This window comes from Sapajus apella, unplaced genomic scaffold (genome assembly GCF_009761245.1).
Source record: "Sapajus apella isolate SASKATOON/1434 unplaced genomic scaffold, GSC_monkey_1.0 scaffold128, whole genome shotgun sequence".
Classification (NCBI taxonomy): domain Eukaryota; kingdom Metazoa; phylum Chordata; class Mammalia; order Primates; family Cebidae; genus Sapajus; species Sapajus apella.
In genome coordinates this window covers 3831252-3850002 of record NW_022437068.1, presented here as the reverse complement: position 1 = coordinate 3850002, position 18751 = coordinate 3831252, and the positions used below count along the sequence as shown (strand labels likewise).

Below are 18751 nucleotides of genomic sequence, written 5' to 3'. Positions count from 1 at the left end.
GAGCACACTAGGGAAACTCCCCCTGCCTGGTACTGAAGTTCTGCTCTGCTCAACGTCTCTAGGAATCCCATTTCAGTGTCTGATGATGAAAATGATTCAGTTGGAACTAAGCCCTCAAAAATTAACAAAAACAACTGTCTAATCACTTAATTTGAATCATTAGTTATATATTTAATGCAAACATTTTAAAAGAAGAACTGCAAACTGGAAATAAATTTCCCCTGAAAATATTTAATGCGATTAAGTCCCGGAGATGGTGCTTTTTAGAAAAGGTTTGTCAGCAAATGCTCTTTTTTGTAGGGGACAGGGCAACAACAGAATGGGGACAGGCTATCAGTCAATTGATTTTTATTGCAATAAGAGTAACAAGGAATCCCACCCCTCACATGCCCTTTGCTTTATGTAAAAACCTGTCCAGCAGAATGAGCTACAGTCACCCCCAGGAGGTGATTTAGCCCCAAGTGCCCAGAGAACAGGCTCAGGCCACGACTTCATGCTCCCTCACTGTGCCCAGAGCCATCTGCCAAGACCAGGAATTCACTTTCGGAATATAACTTGCTCTTTTTTTCACCTCTCAAAAAACAAAAAGACTTCAGTAATACAGCCCAAGAATTACCATGTGTCTAAAAGGAGGATAGATTCCCATAAACAATGCTGTCAGCTTGAATGAGGTAAACACAGGAAGGCACACAATAAATTAAAGCAGGCCCTGACTCTTCAGAGGCTCTGTGGTGATCTCTGGGGGGGGCAGATCTGCCAGTGGCTGTGTTTCCAGCACTGACACAGTATTGAGGACTGCCCTGGGGAAGAGGGACCCCTCCTTTAATAAGTTACGTTAGTATACAGGCTGCAAGGTTGACTGGAGGAGAAAACCCTCCCCTTCCTATCTGGTGGGGCACAGCCCCTCTAAAGTGATGTGTGCTTGCACACCGGCAAGCCACAGCCAGGTCTGCACAAATCAATTTTATGTACACCCTCGTTAGAAGACTGGTGGCATGTTAGTCCACAGGATTCCATCTGTTACTGACTTAAGTAAATCACTTAGAAAACACAAAATTGGAGGTTGCAGCTCAGTAAAATAAAGTGCTTTCAATGAGATAGCTGTTGCTGATAGCTTCTCATTTCACCTGAGGCACTACAATCAATTTTTGAAAGGTGATAAGATTTGTCATAAGTAAAAACTGTAAGAGCTTCTTTCTACTAAAAAGCCTGCATTTCTAAATGTACTTTTAGATTGGCTTCCACGTCTTCATCTTACTAAATTTTAACTCACTGCAGGGTAAGGAGATAGTTTATTACCGGGTGACGCGTGGGGGTGGGGGTGGGGGTGGGGGTAGGGGTGGGGGGCAGAAAACACAGAAAAGGAGAGGTCCATAAATATCCTTTAAGGGCACCACTCATGAAGATGTTGGCGCGGGCAGGGGAGTGGGGGAGGTTATAGCAAAAAAGGTCAGGCCTCACTGCTGAATCCAGGTGTGTGTCCAGATGAGTTGAGCCACGGCTTAGCTTCTAGATGCATTCACATATTGACCTAAGAATTTGTTACAAGTCCACATGCTTGATAACTGCTATAACACACTCGCATCTTCCATGGCCTCAATCCACCTATAAAACAGAACGGAGAGGACATTTGGTTTTGTGGCTCTGCCTGTGACTCTGGTCACAGAACCTAGAAATAACTGGACTAGATTCCTCTTAGTTTGAAGTCAAGGACCATGTCGTATTCTTATTTGTTTCTCACACATTTTCCATATTTAGCAAAAGGCCTGGAATACAGTGCAGCAGTGCAGAAGTTTACTGAATCAATACATGCTTGATTCATGAATCAAAACAGTCTAAACATTATTGTGACAAAGAAGAGGTGGTTCTGCAGTTCTCCTATGGCCCAAAGGGACCCAGTGGGATAGGATGAATGGAGCAGAACAGAAGCCAAAGCCCCAAGAAATAACTTGCTTCCTTCTGAGAGAACAAAAAGATGTAAGACTAGTTATTTTGGTACCTCTGAGCTGAATTGGTATCTTCTGCTTTGAAGCTATAAAATAGGGTTTTCTTGTGGTAAAGGTGAAAAATAGGTCCTACTTCGCTGCTGCTCTCTTCCTTTTCTGGAGCAATGGTGAAACCTAGCAGAGGCATACTCTCCATGGCCACTTTGTCCTGCAGAGGACAGAAGGAAAAACTGACATTAAACACTGTATAGTCATTTACTGTTATCTCCAATCTGAGATGTGTGAAGAGTGCTTCTGTGTGGGGTGTGCTTTGGCACCTTTGTGCTCACCACACAAAAACTATTGACCTTCACTTCGCCTCAGGACCAGCCCTGAGGAAGGAAAGAAACTCAACATTGTCTGGGCACAGTGGCTCACATGCCTGTCATCCCAGTACATCGGGAGGCTGAGGCAGGTGGATCACCTGAGGTCAGGAGTTAAGGATCAGCCTTGGCCAACATGGTGAAACTCTGTCTCTACTAAAAATATAAAAATTAGCTGGGTGTGGTGGTGGGCGCCTGTAATGCCAGCTACTTGGGAGACTGAGGCAGGAGAATGGCTTGAACCCAGGGAGCAGAGGTTGCAGTGAGCCAAGATCGTGCCACTACACTCCAGCCTGGGGAACAGAGCAAGACTCCATCTCCCCTACCAATAAAAAAGAAAAAAAAAACTCAACATATTGTGATAATTTATCAGGGACCAGGCAGTTACATTTTCAGAATCTAATTTTCACAATAATCATAAAAGGTATCACTCCCATTCTAAGGACAAACCAAGGCTCAAAAAGGTAATTCCCTAAGATCACACATCCAGTAAGAAGCAGATCCAGAATCTGCACTCATGATTACCTTCTAACCCCCATTCTTTTCATGGGTTTGATCAGTGACTCAGTTTTGCAGTTACTTCTGATCACATATTCTGTCCCCTTCCTCAGTAACCTCATTTATAGTATTTCAGTATGGAACACTCATGTCTTTGCTATAAAGTTGCTCACAATTTGATGAGATGTACCCAAAGAACACAGATGAATCTTGTACACATAGTGCTCAATGGAAAAATACTTTTATATAAGACATTTTTATACATAGCTATGTAAAAAGATACATATTCAAAAACAATACAGACTTTGTAAAAACACAGAGATTTAATTAAGCATATTAAAATGATGGTGCTAGGAAGAAGAAGGGGAGTACAGTTTGTGTACAGAAGAGAATCAAGCTGGGCACAGTGGCATGTACCTGTAGACCCAGCTACTCTGGAGGCCAAGGCAGGAGGATTGCTTGAGGCCAAGAATTTGAGTGCAGCCTGAACAACACAGTGAGATCCCCCATCCCTAAAAAAAAAAAAAAAAAAAAAAACACCCCAGAAAACTAAGAAAAAAAATGTTTTGGCTGGGCACAGTGGCTCATGCCTGTGATCCCAGCACTTTGGGAGGCCAAGGTAGGTGGATCACCTGAGGTCAGCAGTTCCAAAACCAGCCTGACCAACATGGAGAAACCTCATCTCTACTAACAATAAATAAAAAATTAGCTGGGCATGGTGGTGCATGCCTGTAATCCCAGCTACTCGGGAGGCTGAGGCAGGAGAAGTGCTTGAACCCTGGAGTTTGAAGTTGCAGTGAGCTGAGATCGCACCATTGCACTCCAGCCTGGGCAACAAGAGCAAAATTCTGTCTCAAAAAAATAAAATTTAAAATAAAGGGAGTGAGAACTGCATGGTCTCACTCAGGCGGGTGTTGAACAATGAGAACACATGGACAGAGAGGGAAGCATCACATACTGGGGCCTTTCAGGGGGAAATAGGGGAGGGATGGGGGCGTGGGGAGTTGGAGAGGGATAGCATGGGGAGAAATGCCAGATATAGGTGTTGGGGAGGAAGGCAGCAAATCACACTGCCATGTGTGTACCTATGCAACAATCCTGCATGTTCTTCGCATGTACCCCAAAACCTAAAATGCAATTAAAATAATAAAAATATAAAAATGAAAAAAAAAAAGGGAGTCAATTCTCAAAAATTGCTAGATCAGAAAAAGCCTTTGGCAAAATTTAATATCCATTAATGGTAAAAACAAAAAAAATTCTTAGCAAACTAGAGTAGAAGGGAACTTCGTTAACTAACAAAGGGCATCTATATCTGCAGCTAACATCATACTTAATAGTGAAACACCAAATGCTTTTCCCTTAAAATTGGAAACAAGGCAAGAGCAGTGCTCACTCTCACCAATTCAGTTTAACATTATACTGGAGGCTGTATTAAGAAAAATAAAGACATAAAGATCAGAAAAGTAGAACTATTTGTGCTTGCAAGAACACAAAACAACTACTAGAACTAAGAATCAATTTAGAAAAGTCATAGGACAATTTTTGTGTGTATATAGTACCAGCAAACAACAAGAAAATAAACTCCATTCAAAATAGCATCCAAAAAAGAAAATACGTAGCAATATGTTAATACAAGTATGTCTACACTAAAAACTATAAAACATTAAAAGGGAATTCAAGGTTTGTTCATGGATTGAAAGATTTAATATTACATTGTCAGTTCTCTCCAAATTGGTCTATAGATTCCATAATCCCTATCATAAAAATTAATGTTTATATGAAAACACAAAAGATCCAGAATGCCCAAAACGATTTTTTTTTTTTTTTGAGACTGAGTCTGGGAAAAAATGTCTGGCTAGAGTACAGTGGTATGATCTCTGCTCACTGCTGCAACCTCTGCTTCCCATACTCCAGTGATTCTCATGCCTCAGCCTCCAAAGTAGCTGGAAGTACAGGTATGCACCACCACACACCCCCTAATTTTTTCTATTTTTAGTAGAGTTGGGGTTTCATTGTGTTGGCCAGGCTGGTCTTGAACTCCTGGCCTCAAGTGATCTACCTGCCTTGGTCTCCCAAGTGCTGGGATTACAGGCGTAGGCACCTTGTTAGCCTTGAAACAGTCTTAAAGAACTAGGTTGGAGGACTTAAACAACCTGACTTCAAGACTTACTATAAAGTATTTGAGACAGTTTGATACTAGCATAAGAATTGGCAAATATGTTAATGGAACACAATGGAAAGCCCAGAAATAGATCTCTACTTATTCAGTCGTTTGAGATTTAACAAAGATATCGAAGCAATCCAAGATGGAGAGAGGCAAGTCTTTTCAACAAATAGTGCTGGAACAACTGGATATCCATAATGAAAAAAAGAAACCTCAACTCCCATGTCATACTATACACAAAAATTAATTTGCGATGACCTAGATGTAAAAGCTAAGACATTAATGCTTTCAGAAAACAATACAAGAAAATAATTTGTAGCTTCCAGTAGACAAAAATGTCTTAGCACACAGAAAGCAACAGTCATAAAAGGAAACACTGATAGACTTCCTCAAAGTTATAAACTGTTGTTCACCAAAAGGTTCATTCATTCATTCATTAGAAAATGAACAGGTAAGCCAAAGACAGGGAGAGAATATTTGTAAAACATTTATCTGACAAAAGCCTGGTACACAGGATACAGAAAGAACTCATAACCCAATCACAGACACAACCAACTTTAAAAAAAAATGGGCAAGAGATCTGAATAGACACATCTCAAATGGAAATATATGAGTGGCCAATAAGCACATGAAAGCAATCGTGTTTAATATCATTAGTTACTAAGGAAATCCAAATTAAAACCACACTGAATTACCGAAATACTCCCTACTAGAATGGCTAAAATTTTAAAGCCTGAGAATACCAAGTGCTAGCAATGATGTGGAGCAACCAGAACTCAAACTCACACACGTTGGGAGAGCGTAAAATGGCACACCACTTTGGAAAAAGGTATAAACCAAACATATGCCTGCCTTATATGATCCATCAATTCCAATCCTAGGTATTGACCCAAGTGAAATAAAAATTTATGTTCCCATAAAAACCTGTATGAAAATGTTTAAAGTGGCTTTATTCACAATCACCAAAAACTGGAAGTAATCCAAATGTCCTTTGACTCATGAACAGCTAAACAAAACTGGTATATTCACAAAATGGAAGACCATTGAGCCATAAAAAGAAAACTACTGCTATATGCAACAACATAAATGAATCTTGAAAACATGATGGTGAATAGAAGTCACACGTGATTCCATCTGTATGCGGACCAAGAGGTAAAACTAATCTGGTGGGAAAAATTTGGAACAGGGTGTTGCCTCTGGGGACGGGATGATGGTGGCGATTTGTAGGTGTGTGCATTAATCAAAACTCACCAAATAGTATATATGAGATTTGTGCACTTCACTATATATAAATTAGACTGCAAAAGGAAAAAAAAGCTACAAAAATATTAAATTCTTAGGGGGAAGTATATTTTGAAAAACATCAAAAAGTAAAATGTATAGAAGGATGAATAGCTAGGTACTTGATAAAGGAAATGTAGAAAATGTTAATTATATCATCCAGTTAATGGTCATACAATGGTTCACTACAAATTTTTTTTTTTTTTTTTTTTTGAGGCAGTCTTGCTCTGTTGCCCAGGCTTGAGTGCCAGGTATGATATTGGCTCACTGCAACCACCACCTCCCAGATCCAAGTGATTCTCCTGCCTCAGCCTCCTGAGTAGCTGAGACTACAAGTGCATGCGACAAAGCCTGACTAATTTTTGTATTTTTAGTAGAGATAAGGTTTTGCCACGTTACCCAGGCTGGTCTTGGACTCCTGACTTCAAGTGATCCTCCCACCTCAGCCTCCAAAAGTGCTGGGATTACAGGCATGAGCCACCACGCCTGGCCAGTTCACTGTAAAATTCTTTCAACATTCCTTTATGTGTCCGGGCGTGGTGGCTCAAGCCTATAATCCCAGCACTTTGGGAGCCTGACCAACATGGTGAAACCCCATCTACTAAAAATACAAAAATTAGCCAGGCATGGTGGCATGTGCCTGTAATCCCAGCTACTCAGAAGGCTGAGTGAGGCAGGAGAATCGCTAGAACCCAGGAGGCAGAGGCTGCAGTGCGCTGAGATCATACCACTGCACTCCAGACTGGGTGACAGAGTGAGACTCTTGTCTCAAAAAAAAAAAAGACATTCCTTTATGTTTGAAAATTTTTATAAACATAAATATAATAAAGAAATGATAAAATGTTGGATAAAATAGGCTGGGTACAGTGGCTCACACCTGTAATCCCAACACTTTGGGAGGCCAAGGTGGAAGGATGATTTGAGACCAAGAGTTTGAGAACAGCCTGGGCAATACAGTGAGATTGCCTCTACCAAAAATAAAAAAATTAGCTGGGCATGGTGTCACACACCTGTGGTCCCAGCTTCTTGGGAGGCTGAGTTGAGAGGATGGCTTGAGCCCAGGAGTTCACAGAATGCTGCAGTGAACAGTGATCACACCACTGCACTCAAGCCTTGGACAACAGAGCAAGACCCATCTCAAAACAAAAAGTGTTGGAAAAAATAAAGATTCCTATGTATTTTTAATAGTTGCTTTCTGCCAGGACTGTTACTAAATAGCAAGTTGCATCAGCTTTGGGCCACCTCAGGGTACATGACAGGGGTTCATGGTGATGTAGACAGTGCAAACCAGCTATCTACTTCATCAGAACCTTTTTTGATGAGATTTGAAAGCTTTGTTCCATCGTTGAAACAGGCTTGAGAAATTATGTAAATCCTTCTTTCTAGAAGAAACTGCTTTAGAGCCGTACTGAAGTCCATCATTCATTCATTCATTTTTTGTTGAGATAGGGTTTCACAATGTTGTTCCAGCTGGTCTCAAACTCTTGGCCTTAAGAGAGCCTCCTGGGCTGGGCGTGGTGGCTCACGCTTGTAATCCCAGCACTTTGGGAGGCCGAGGTGAGTGCATCACAAGGTCAGGAGATCAAGACTATCCTGGCCAACATGGTTAAACTCCGACTTTACTAAAAATACAAAAATTAGCCAGGCATAGCAGCACACACCTGTAGTCGCAGCTACTCAAGGGCTGAGGCAGAATTGCTTGAACCCGGGAGGCAGAGGGTACAGTGACCCGAGATCACGCCACTGCACTCCAGCCTGGGTGACAGAGTAAAACTTAATCCCAAAAAAAAAAAAAAAAAAAGATCCTCCTGCCTCAGTCTCCCAAAGTCCTGGGATTACAGGCATGAACCACTGTGCCAAGCCCCTATATCCAACTTTTAAAATAAGTTTATGCTGTCACTTCCATGACAACACTTGTTCAGTTTGTTGTGGAAAGATAAAAATCCCCCCCAGTGTGGAAGGCCTCGCTGTGGACACAGGCAGAGGCCCCTCAGGGAGGGCTGTGATTGACACAGTGCCCAAGCCACTCAGGTCAGACCAAAAGCAGGCAGGCAGATCCCATGTCTGCCCACTTTGCTTAGAGTAAACAGATGTGGGGCCTAGCTAAGTTTAAGTATGGCTCCAAAGCAATTTCTTCTAGAAAGCTATCCTCTGTGATCCCTGGGGATGGGCATACCACAAACTTCACAGCTTCAGGTCCTTCCAGAGGCAAGCTTCATGCCCCAAAGAAGGAAGCGTCTTGTGCATTTGCTAGCATCTGCGTCCAGGAGAGAAGGGCCAGCCCTATCTGACGTGCACATCCCAGTGAGGCAAAGTACCTCTGCACCTCGTCAGAATACATTTAACTCCCATTTTCAAAGCTGAAACTGTGCCTGACCACCTAGAAGCCACCTGCTGGTGGTGTGTGGAGATGGAAATGCTTCACATTATCCAACAGGTTGAGCCTGGGTCAGGGACAGACAGCACCCTGCTATACAACCACAGCCATATATCTGTCTACTCTGGAAGTAAGCTTGATATCCAAGGCTCTCTTGCCTAAAAGAAGATATTCTATAAAATACAGATTTCAGTTTCCTTTAGAAGAGTTACCAGAGTTACCCTATAAAAGAAATGGACAGACAAAAAGGGAGTAGCTTCTTCCACACTGCTGAATTTTGCCCTGAGCAATCTAAGTAGAGAGTAGGAATGAGTTTTCTTTTGTGGCATGGCTGGCTTGTCCCATCTTTGTCCTAGATTTTGGGCCTGTGACATTTAAACACTTTGTGCCACAGGTTGGCATGTCTGTACTTCTTACCTCCACAAAGAAACTGTACATTCCTTAGATTCTGAAATGGTGTGTGATTGTGTAGCCACAGCAACATTGAGCACATGGCATTGCTCACTAAAGACCTGACTGCTACGAGAACTCGCTCAGCAGCCAGGACGCAGACAGCCTTGCAGGTGACAGGATGTGTGCAGGCCCCAGGGGGTCATTTCAGAGGGGAGAGAGTGCCGATCACCACTACCTCACTGGCCATGTAGGTGTAGAGAACTTTGCCTTTGATGACAAACCAGAGCTTCTTCCAGTGCCGCTTGCCCCTCTTACACCGGCTGAGATAGCCGCTGATGGCAGAGCCCTCTCCAGAGGCAGTCACCTGGCAGGAGGGAAGCAGAGCAGTCAGGCCACCCTGATGGTTGGGCACAGTTCAAACACAGCACACTTCAAACTGACAGTGCAAACCAGTTGGCAGACTACCTATACTGCTTTGACATTGGATAAGATCTCAGGATCCACCCAGTACCAAAGTCAGCAAGATAGTACTTAATGATCTGAGAAACAGGATTTAATGAATGGACCCACATGACTTTGGGAATGCCGATGCTTCCCCTAGTGGAGTTTCACATTCTTGGTTCCCTCTCCCAACCTCGGCCTCTCAAGAAATGGCAGGTACTTCGGTAAAAGATTCTTCTAAAATTAACACTTGCAACTTATCTCTTCTTCCCATTTAGGGAGGGATCCTCTTTGTATTGTTGCTTAAAAGGTTTTATAGTCTCCTGCCTATTGGGGTGTGTGCAGCATTAAGTCCCTTTATTATTATTACTACTGGTTGTAGTGGCAGGGGGTAGCAGTATTCTGCCTATAGGCTTTATGTGGTGAAGAACACAGGCTTGAAGTAATACCGACCTGGGATTTCCCATCCAGGCTCTACCAATTACTAGGTGGTTAATGCTGAGCAATTTGCTGACTTCCTCTTAAGTCTCAATTTCCTTACTAGTAAAAGAGAAATACAATGTAAAAAATGTGAGCTTTATACATACATGTGATTATGAAATGATCTCTAAGACAAATTAAGTGGAGAAAACAGAAGAGATTCTATATAACATGTTGTCTTTTGGGTAGAAAAAGATTTATGAATGTACATCTGTACTATGTATGTGTATGAAAATTTCTAGAAGGATCCACAAGAAACTTGTGGCAGTGGGATTGAGGGAGGCTGAGAACAATGAGAAACTCACTTTTCATCATATGTGCTGTTTTGTACTTTTTTTGGAAAAATGTTTAACCATGTATGGTTAAACTATTTCTAAGATTTTTAATTTGCAAAAGGAACAAGTTAATGGATAAAACTGTACCTATTTAAATTTTCTATTCCCTAACACTTTTTTAAACCCTTGCTACCTGCTACTTGATAATGAATATTAATGGACTGACTTGGAAGCAGACGATCACACTTGTGAACAGCTTGTGTATTCACACGCACACATTGGTCTGTGGTTGTGATTGGAAATACAAACATATAATCTGGTCCCATTTGCGGGACAGAATCGAGTTTAGCCAATTCTAAAGTTTCCTGCAGAGCCCATGGCCTCCAGGGGCATCACCACCTGAGTAGGGTTGGGACCCTCAGGTTGAGGGGCTGGTGCAGCTCAGAGGCCTGACGTGGAAGGACCAACCCAGGACTTTGGCTCCTTTAGACTGAAAAGCCCCCATGATCTGTGCAGTCTCCTTGGGTACTAGATCTAGGCTATGGGGCAGAAGAAAAAGGAGAGAAAAGAGGTGGAAGGGGAGAGGTAGAGAGAAGGATGGGAAAGACATCTTCTAGCACTATCAGAAGGCACTGCCCTTTTCACTGACAAGTTGGTCCTTATAGCTGGGATGCTTCCATTAGGAATGCTGTGTCCAGAAGAGACTGGCCAGGCTAGGACAGGGCAGGGTCTGACCCCATCTACCCAGGAGAACCATGAGCCTTGCAAATCCCCTCCTTCCCACGTGGGTAGTTCTACCTGCCTTACCTCTGTCAGCGCTGAAGGGACTTTCTTCTGCTTCTTGAAGGTTGAGGGGTTGATGCTGTGGAAGACGGATGAGAAGGCACTGCCTGAGAAGCGGGGTGCAGAGAGTGGGAAGCTCATGCTCACAGGTCGCTCTGTAACCAAAAGAAGCCGTGGGGAAGGGAGGTAAGAGTCAGGCATTACTGTGGCTTGTCTATGGAATGCTGATACTAGTTAAAATCTTCTAGGGATGTGAGCCAGCCTCACCATGGGGGTTAAGTGGGACCTGAAAGTCAAGCACTCTCCCTCCTGCAGAACAGACAAGGGTTACGGAAGCTGGGAGGGGACACTTTCCAGGGTGATGGGCAGCCCTTCACCTCCAGGCCTCTAGGTGGCAGGGACTGGGTTGTCTTCTCTGATGAACTCAGTCTAGCCCCATGGAGTGGACGTCAGGGAAAGGCTTTAGTTTTAGGCCCAAGATACACCTGTTCTCCGCCCTGGGAACTTGACCCTTCTTGGGCAAGGCCTGTCCCTTCAGCATGGACCAGATCTCTAAACGGCCAGCTCAGATTCCCAAGGCTCCTGTGTGGAACAGCCTCAGCTCTCCCTGCCCCAGCTCCTCTACTGCCAGGCTCAAAGTCCTCAGTCCCAGAAAGGTCTCACAGGACACAGACCTATAGGATACTTGACAAGAGGGCCTCTATGGTAAAGGACACAGGAGTTCCCTGCCTCTGTCCCCTTACAGACACGCTGACTCCTAAGCTTAGCTACCCACAGAACTCTTTCTTCTGGGGACACTGATCAATTTTCCATGGAACCCACATCTTGGGAAATGGTGCCTTGGTGTAAGCTCAAGCCTGTTTCCTCCCTCCACAGAGTAACTCCCTCCCAGGGAAAGCGGTTTTAGGCATGAACCATGATCACAGAGAAGCCACTGGAGCCTGGGGAGAAGCCACCAGGCCACTTGGAAGAAGGCAAGTGGTCCCCAAGTTACCTCTCATCAGGCCTGGGACAGCCCTGCCCCGCTTCTTCAGCTCCCCGAAGCAGCCGTCACAGACCTTGGCCATCCTGTCCTTCAGGTACTTCAGCGGGTACTTGTTCCGTGAACAGTTCCGGCACACAATCTGCAGGCCCAGGTGGGAAGATTCTCACTCCTCTCAGTGTGTGCAAAGCAGACCCGCAGCCCTCCCCTCTGCCAATCTGCCTACAAGTGCCCCTAGGGAGCCCCAGGTTCTGATCGTGGAGCTGTGAATGTCCCCAACTTTTCCAGGAAGGCTGCGTTATGTTTCTGGGCCAGTGCCTATCTGCTTTTCTAATAAGCCTGTGCCCTTAACTACTACATGATACTTTTTTTGCCAAGCACAATAGCCACATATGCTACAGTTTTCTGTTGAAAATGTGGTGGTGTGGAAGGGGCCTGAGACTTGGAGCTCTGGTTTGATGATCTATAAAATGAGATTTAGCAATCTGTACCTCTCGGGTTGGTGTGAACATGCCTCACTCTGGGGCCTGCAGTAGCTGCTGGACATCCCTGAACCCCTGGCTGGACAGGGACATGCCCTTCCCTCACCCCACCCCCATGCACACACTCATCCCAGATGGAGCGACTCACCTTGCCACAGGCATGACAGTGATGACGCCGCAGTGTGAGGGAGAAGTCACAGCCGCAGTTCATGCACATCATGACATGTGTGACAGGCACCAGGGTGGGAGGCCTCTCCCCGAGGCTAACCCCCAGCCTCTCTCGTATCTGCAACAACAGAATTGGCCGAGTAAGGTGGAGTGTGGCCAGGGGACCAGCCAGATGCATAGCCCAGTGAGTCCTGCCCTGCCTCTCCGTGCAGGGTGTGCGATGTGTGGGTGAATGGGTCTGATGCTAAAGGCCTCTCCTGCACCCTCCAGCATGTTCACCCTTGGGTAGGAAACAGCCAGACTATGAGAACAGGGCTGGGGGTACTGTTCTCCTTGGTTGCATGGAGGCCGCCCCTGACTTGGGTGGGAGCATGGCAGGGGTTGGGGGGAGCCAGTGCCCCAAGGGCAGGAGCCACACATTCATGTGGGTGTGAGTGGCGACAGCAGTGTCCACCCAGGGAACCCCAGGTCTCAGGCTGGTGGCCCGTGGACACTGCCCACCTACTCACCTCCACGCTGTGGTGGAACACAGCCAGAGCCTGAGCCTTGTAGTCCTCAGGAAGAGCTCTGCTCAGACAGCCGTACCACTCGTCCCTCTCTGCACAGGAGCTGCAGGCATGGGCTGGAGTAAGCAAAGGCAGGAGTGGCTCTGCCTCCCACCCTCCATCTCAGCATGGATGAGGTCCTTGCTTAGCTGCTCCATTCTCCTCCCTTGAGCCTGGGCCTCTCACACTGCCCAGAACCACCACCAAAGAACAGATCACCTGCCAGATACGGTTTACTAGCAGACCACCAGTCGATTAGCTGTCCTTGGGCCTGTATCTTCTTACACTGGAATAACAACAATATTTCCCCTAACTCCCAGGGCTGCTGTGGGGATAAAGGGAGATGTGGGACATGGAACCACACTGTCAAATAGCAAAGCACCATGCAAAAGCAAGAGACATTAGGAAGACCCAGAGGGTCCCACACTTTAGGAGGAATGGGCTGGCAGGGGACAGAGGGCTGGGTACCTGTGGAGGATGAGGGGTAAGTGGGAGTTGGCAAAGGTAAACACCTCCGTTTCCCACCTTCCTCATTCCCCCACGTAGTTTCCCAGACAGTCATCCAGCAGGCATTTTCCAAGTCCCTGCTCTGCACCAGGGAGGGTTTCCTGAGTGGCATGGGCTATGCCTGGGCTGTGTACCCAGTAGCTGAGTGGAGTTCTCACAGTGTCCACTAGGTGCCGCACCTACACCACAGCTAATTGTGCAACCTGCTCCGGATAGCAGGCAGAAGAGCTGCCAGCCTTGGCAGGAGCAGGGCTGCGGTGCAGAGGCTGAATCAGCATTGTGGGCAGCAAGATGCCATGTCCCTAAAAGGCGATGAATGGGTCATACTGTCCCCTGCGAGCTTCAGTGTGGAGGGTCTGAACTAGCAGGAAGGTGATTTGAGCAGCCCCACGTGAAGGCCCACATGTGGATCATCACCACCTTCATGTCATGGCTGGACCAATGGAAACTATACCCTGGGCTGCCTCCTGCCCTCAATTTTATCACAAGGAGAGGCGAGGCCACAATCCCCACCCAAGCCTTACCACCTCCAGAAAGCCTTCCCTCACTCCTCCAGATGGGGCAGTCCCTCCTTTGGGTTTCCAAGCCCTCTTCCTTTCCCTTATGCCATAGACTGTAATAGACAAGAGTTGTGGGCTACACAGTCCTGGGTTCAAACTCCAGTTCCACATCTCCTGGCTGTGTGACCCTTTGGCAGGCCTCAACTCCCTATGCATGGAAGGAGCTGCAAACCCCAACTCTAAAGGTGGTGATGAGGATCACGGGCGGTACCTGGGGCCAGTTTACAACTCTCCTGCCTGTAATGCAGCCTCCTGGAGAGCGCAGCAAGGGCTAAATTGTTTGTGTTCTCAGCCCCGGACCTGGCACTGAGGTGTGGCTAATAAATGCTTACTTTTTTTTTACAGATAGGGTCTTACTATGTTGCCCAGGCTGGTCCCAAACTCCTAGCCTCAAGTAATCCTCCAGCCTCAGCCTCCCAGAGTGATAGGATTACAAGTTTAAGCCACCATGCCCCACCTAATAAATGCTTTTAATAAGAAAATGCATCTATGAGAGTTCATGAGTTCACGTGCATGAGTGGATTTATATCCCATTTCACACTCAGAACCACCCCAATTCAGGATAAACCCCCACATGATGGGCACCACTGCCATCCCAGGCTCACATGCTTGCTGTGGGCAGACACCCAAGCCCTGGAAGCCTTGCTGACCCCTGCCATGCCCGTCCCTGGCTGAAGAGCTGCCCTTGGCTGGAGCCACACCTTTCTAGTTTCCAAGCCCCCAAGAGCTCGAGCTTACCTCACCCTGAGAGAAGGAAAGGGGGATGCTTAAGGTCATGGTCTGAAGCCGGAGATCAGGATCCCAGGCAACCCAAGGGCCTGGAGAAAATGCAGACCTTTCTGATAGAAAGGCCATGTCCCCTGCTGTAGTTGGAATGTTTGTGTCCCCCCATATTCAAATGCTGAAATCCTCTTCCCAAAGGTGATGGTGCTAGGAGGCAGGGCCTTTGAGAGGTGATGTGGTCATGAGTGTGGAGCCCTCATGAATGAGATTAGTGCTCATATATAAGAAGCCCCAGAGAGACCCCTGCCGCTCCCACCATATGAGGTGGTACCATCTATGTGAGAAGGCACCGTCTATGAACCAGGAAGCAGAATCCTGCTAGACACCGAATCCACCAGTGGCTTGACCTTGGGCTTCCTGACTTCCAACCTTGAGAAATTTCTGTTGTTTATAAGCTACCCAGTTTATGGTATTTTTGTTATAGTGGCCTGAATGGACTAAGATAACCCCCAGACAGGACAAGATACGTGATGAAAGCTCACTTATTTTTTTCTCTCACCTAGATAGGAAAGCAAAAAGGCCACTTTATGAACAGAAGCACACAATACATTTTTTACTTGCCTTAACTTTTCATATTGCTGTAAAGACCTGATCATCCAAAAAGAGCTCCACAAACAAGACATTTTGCCTTATTTAAGCAATGGACTCTAGAAACTCCTGGAGTTACATATAAAATTTTATGAGTATGTACACTTTTCTGTGGGAGAGAAGTTCTTATCAATTTCCCCAAAATGGTTATAAGACACTGAAAAGAAAAAAAGTCCTTTGATCCAGAAGGATACCAAAATAAAAACAGCACGTCCTCATCTGTTATTCTGAACATTCCCATGCTCCTATCTCTGCCCTGTGTGCCATCCTCCCTCCCCTGCCCGTACCTCGCAGACAGCATCAGGCAGGACTCAGAAGTCTCGATCTTTAGAGCATAGGGCACTTTCTCCATCACAGGGCGGCTGACCTGGAAAACCAATAGCAGCCTCCTTCAGGGACGGGCAAGTGCAGACTGGCTTCTCCCGACAGCAGATGACAGTGGGACCATGCCCACCTACTGCCATTCTCTAGCCTCAGGGCATACATTTCTGTGATGGCAGGTGCTGTCCCAGGGGCCTGGCTGTCAGCTTCATCATCCTTGGCCACTCACCCACCGCTGGGAAGGCCATGGAACATCACAGTCAAGGCCCAGCCTGGGCGACCCCAGGTGTAGTGTCATATTGGACAAGTACCTGCCCAGTGACCATGTCTCCCATGGCTTTTTCTAACTGTCTCGTTGGTGGAGCTTTTGATTCCAAAAGGGAAGGAATCTCCATGCTAAGAAAGGGCTTCCTCCTTCCCCTTCCCCACAGCAAAGCACCTATAGGATCAAGAGAGATGGCACAGTGCCTCTTATAGCTCTCCTGGCCATCCTTGCTTCTGCCCTTGTCAATGACAACTACCTGTGGCTCCACTGTCCCACCTCAGTGTTTCCCTCTCTCACCTTAAGCCCGCTGCTGCACCAGAATTAACGTCCTAAAACCTCCTGCTCCTCAAAGTTCCCAGTACCTCCCAAGCGTTTCCATCTTTGGGACCAAGTTACACATAGCTAAGCCCCACACATACACCTGTGTTCACAGCAGCATTACAACAGCCAAAAGGTGGAAACCACCCAGTGTCCACTGACATGGGAACAGATAAACACGATGTGGCCTATCCACACCATAGAAGGAAACTATGACCCATGCTACAGACAACAGGGATCAATCTTGAGGACACTGTGCTAAGTGAAACAAGTCTAGGATCAATACTGTGTGACTCCATTCATTCGAGGTACCGAATAGTCAAATTCATGGAGACAGAATGGAACGGTGGGTGCCAGGGGCTGGGAAGGAGAGGGGAATGGGGAGTCAGTGTTGAATGTGGGCAGTTTCAGTCTGGAAAGGAGAGGAAAGAGTTCTGATATGGATAGTGGTGCTCGACGCACAGCAGTGTAAATATGCTTAGTGCCACAGAACTGTACGTTTAAAAATGGTTACTTTTAAAATGGTATGTGTATTTTACCACAATTTAAAAATTAACGGACACCTACTTGTTCCCCCAACCCAGGCCCTTCCTTATGCAATATCCTCCTCATAGGATGCTCCTCCCTCCCTTCCTTCCTGATCCAACCAAATATTAACCACTCTATGGATTCAGTCCCCTCCTCCTGGAAGCCCTCCATCCCCCTCCCCTCTCCCTGCGCAACTTACAGCACAAACCTGCTGTGGCCCAACTCTGTCCGCAGGCCTCCCTCTTCCAGCTGGTCTGGGTGCTCCTAAGAGCAGGATGCCATCCCCTTCTCTCCTGGGGTCTCCCTGTCCCCCAACCCCAGGGTGCCTAGCACCAGACACTTACCTTCATGTTGGCCACAGCCAATGTGTTCTTCAGCCGGTACTTCCCATCCTTCTGGGGATAGGTGTACAGGAGCACATCGTTCATCTAGAGAGAGAGAAACACTGTTAGAGGCCCTGGTCCCAGAAGGCTGTGCCAGGCTTCTGTCCTCAAAAGATCCCTGAGATCCGGTGTGCACAGGCACCTTGCATTCCTCAGTTACCTCACAGGTGAGCAAAAACATTGTGGCGAAAATGAGCCCCTTCCCTGCCACTCCACTCCTAGTTTGATGCTCGAGAGGAATGCATGCACATACCCTCAAGTCATGTGTGAGAATGTTCACAGTGGCTTTATTTGTAACAGCCAAAAAGTGGAGACAATTCCAATATCTGTCTGCGGGTGAATGGATAAACAAACTGTGGTCTATCCATACCACAGAATGCCTTCTAGCAACGGGAAGGAGCACCCTGCCAATGCACACCACCACATGGATACATCTCAAAATCATGCTGAATGAAGAAGCCAGGCACAAGAGAGTATACGCTGTTTGATGACATTTCTATGACATTCCAGAACAGGCAGAGCTAATCTAAATACGGACAGAAGTCAGGCCAGTGAGTGACAGGGGCCCTTGGGGTTGGGAGAAATCAACTGCAAACAGGCACAGAGGAAATTTTTGGTGGCTGGAAATGTTCCATATCTTGACCTAGGTGTTGGTTACACTGTGATATACACTTGTCAGTACCAACTAACACATATGCTTAAGATTGATACATTTCACTCTATTAAAATTAAAGCTCCATAAAGTAGAAGGAGTGAAAGCTAAGGAAGGGTGGGGAAGACACCTTGAGGAGAAGGAAGTGGTGGGCCTTGCTTGCTGCTATACTTCCAGTCCCCTGCACGGAGTAGGTGGCTCAATTAATATTTATTGAATGAACAACTAAAGCTCCCCCCACATCAGGGCAGACAGACGTAATGAAAGTCACTTTATCTCCTTAGGAGAGACTATTTCTGGTTAGCTAAATGGTTTCAGGTGTGAGAAGAGGACATCACGCTCAGGGTTGTAAATCCTGACCATGTTATGGTCCAGCGTTGAGACTTGACCAAGCCCTTTCCTTGGCTGAGTCTCAGCTTCCTCTTGGAAACGGGAGAAACCACCACCATTACCTTATCAGGGACACAGAGAGAATGCCCTCTCCATAGGTGGCCAATATGAACCAAGGGTGAGCCCTCTTCACATGGGGCCAAATGAACCAGAATAAGCCCACCAAACATGGAGCCAACAGGAACCAGGGTGAGCCCTGGACACATGGCACCAACAAGAACCAGGGAGAGCTCTCTCCACATGGCGCCAACACGAACCAGGGAGAGCCCTCTCCACATG

General features: G+C 46.3%; 1 protein-coding gene across 3 annotated transcripts in view; it reads right to left on the bottom strand.

Annotated features, from left to right (window-relative positions):
- Window positions 1-205: 205 nt before the first annotated feature.
- Window positions 206-18751, bottom strand: part of FGD5 (FYVE, RhoGEF and PH domain containing 5) — a 126389-nt gene continuing 107843 nt past the window's right edge. For 2 of the 3 annotated variants that reach the window (XM_032262342.1, XM_032262343.1), the window contains exons 13-21: window positions 17392-17475; window positions 15903-15982; window positions 13142-13241; window positions 12613-12750; window positions 11995-12124; window positions 11025-11155; window positions 9257-9385; window positions 2000-2154; window positions 206-1605 (exon numbers count right to left, since the gene is read on the bottom strand). In XM_032262342.1, the coding sequence (XP_032118233.1) occupies window positions 1569-1605; window positions 2000-2154; window positions 9257-9385; window positions 11025-11155; window positions 11995-12124; window positions 12613-12750; window positions 13142-13241; window positions 15903-15982; window positions 17392-17475 (984 nt within the window). In that variant the 3' untranslated portion in view covers window positions 206-1568. Of the gene's footprint in view, window positions 1606-1999; window positions 2155-9256; window positions 9386-9915; window positions 11156-11994; window positions 12125-12612; window positions 12751-13141; window positions 13242-15902; window positions 15983-17391; window positions 17476-18751 lie in introns of those variants that run through there. The other variant, XR_004264034.1, reaches the window with a different exon arrangement.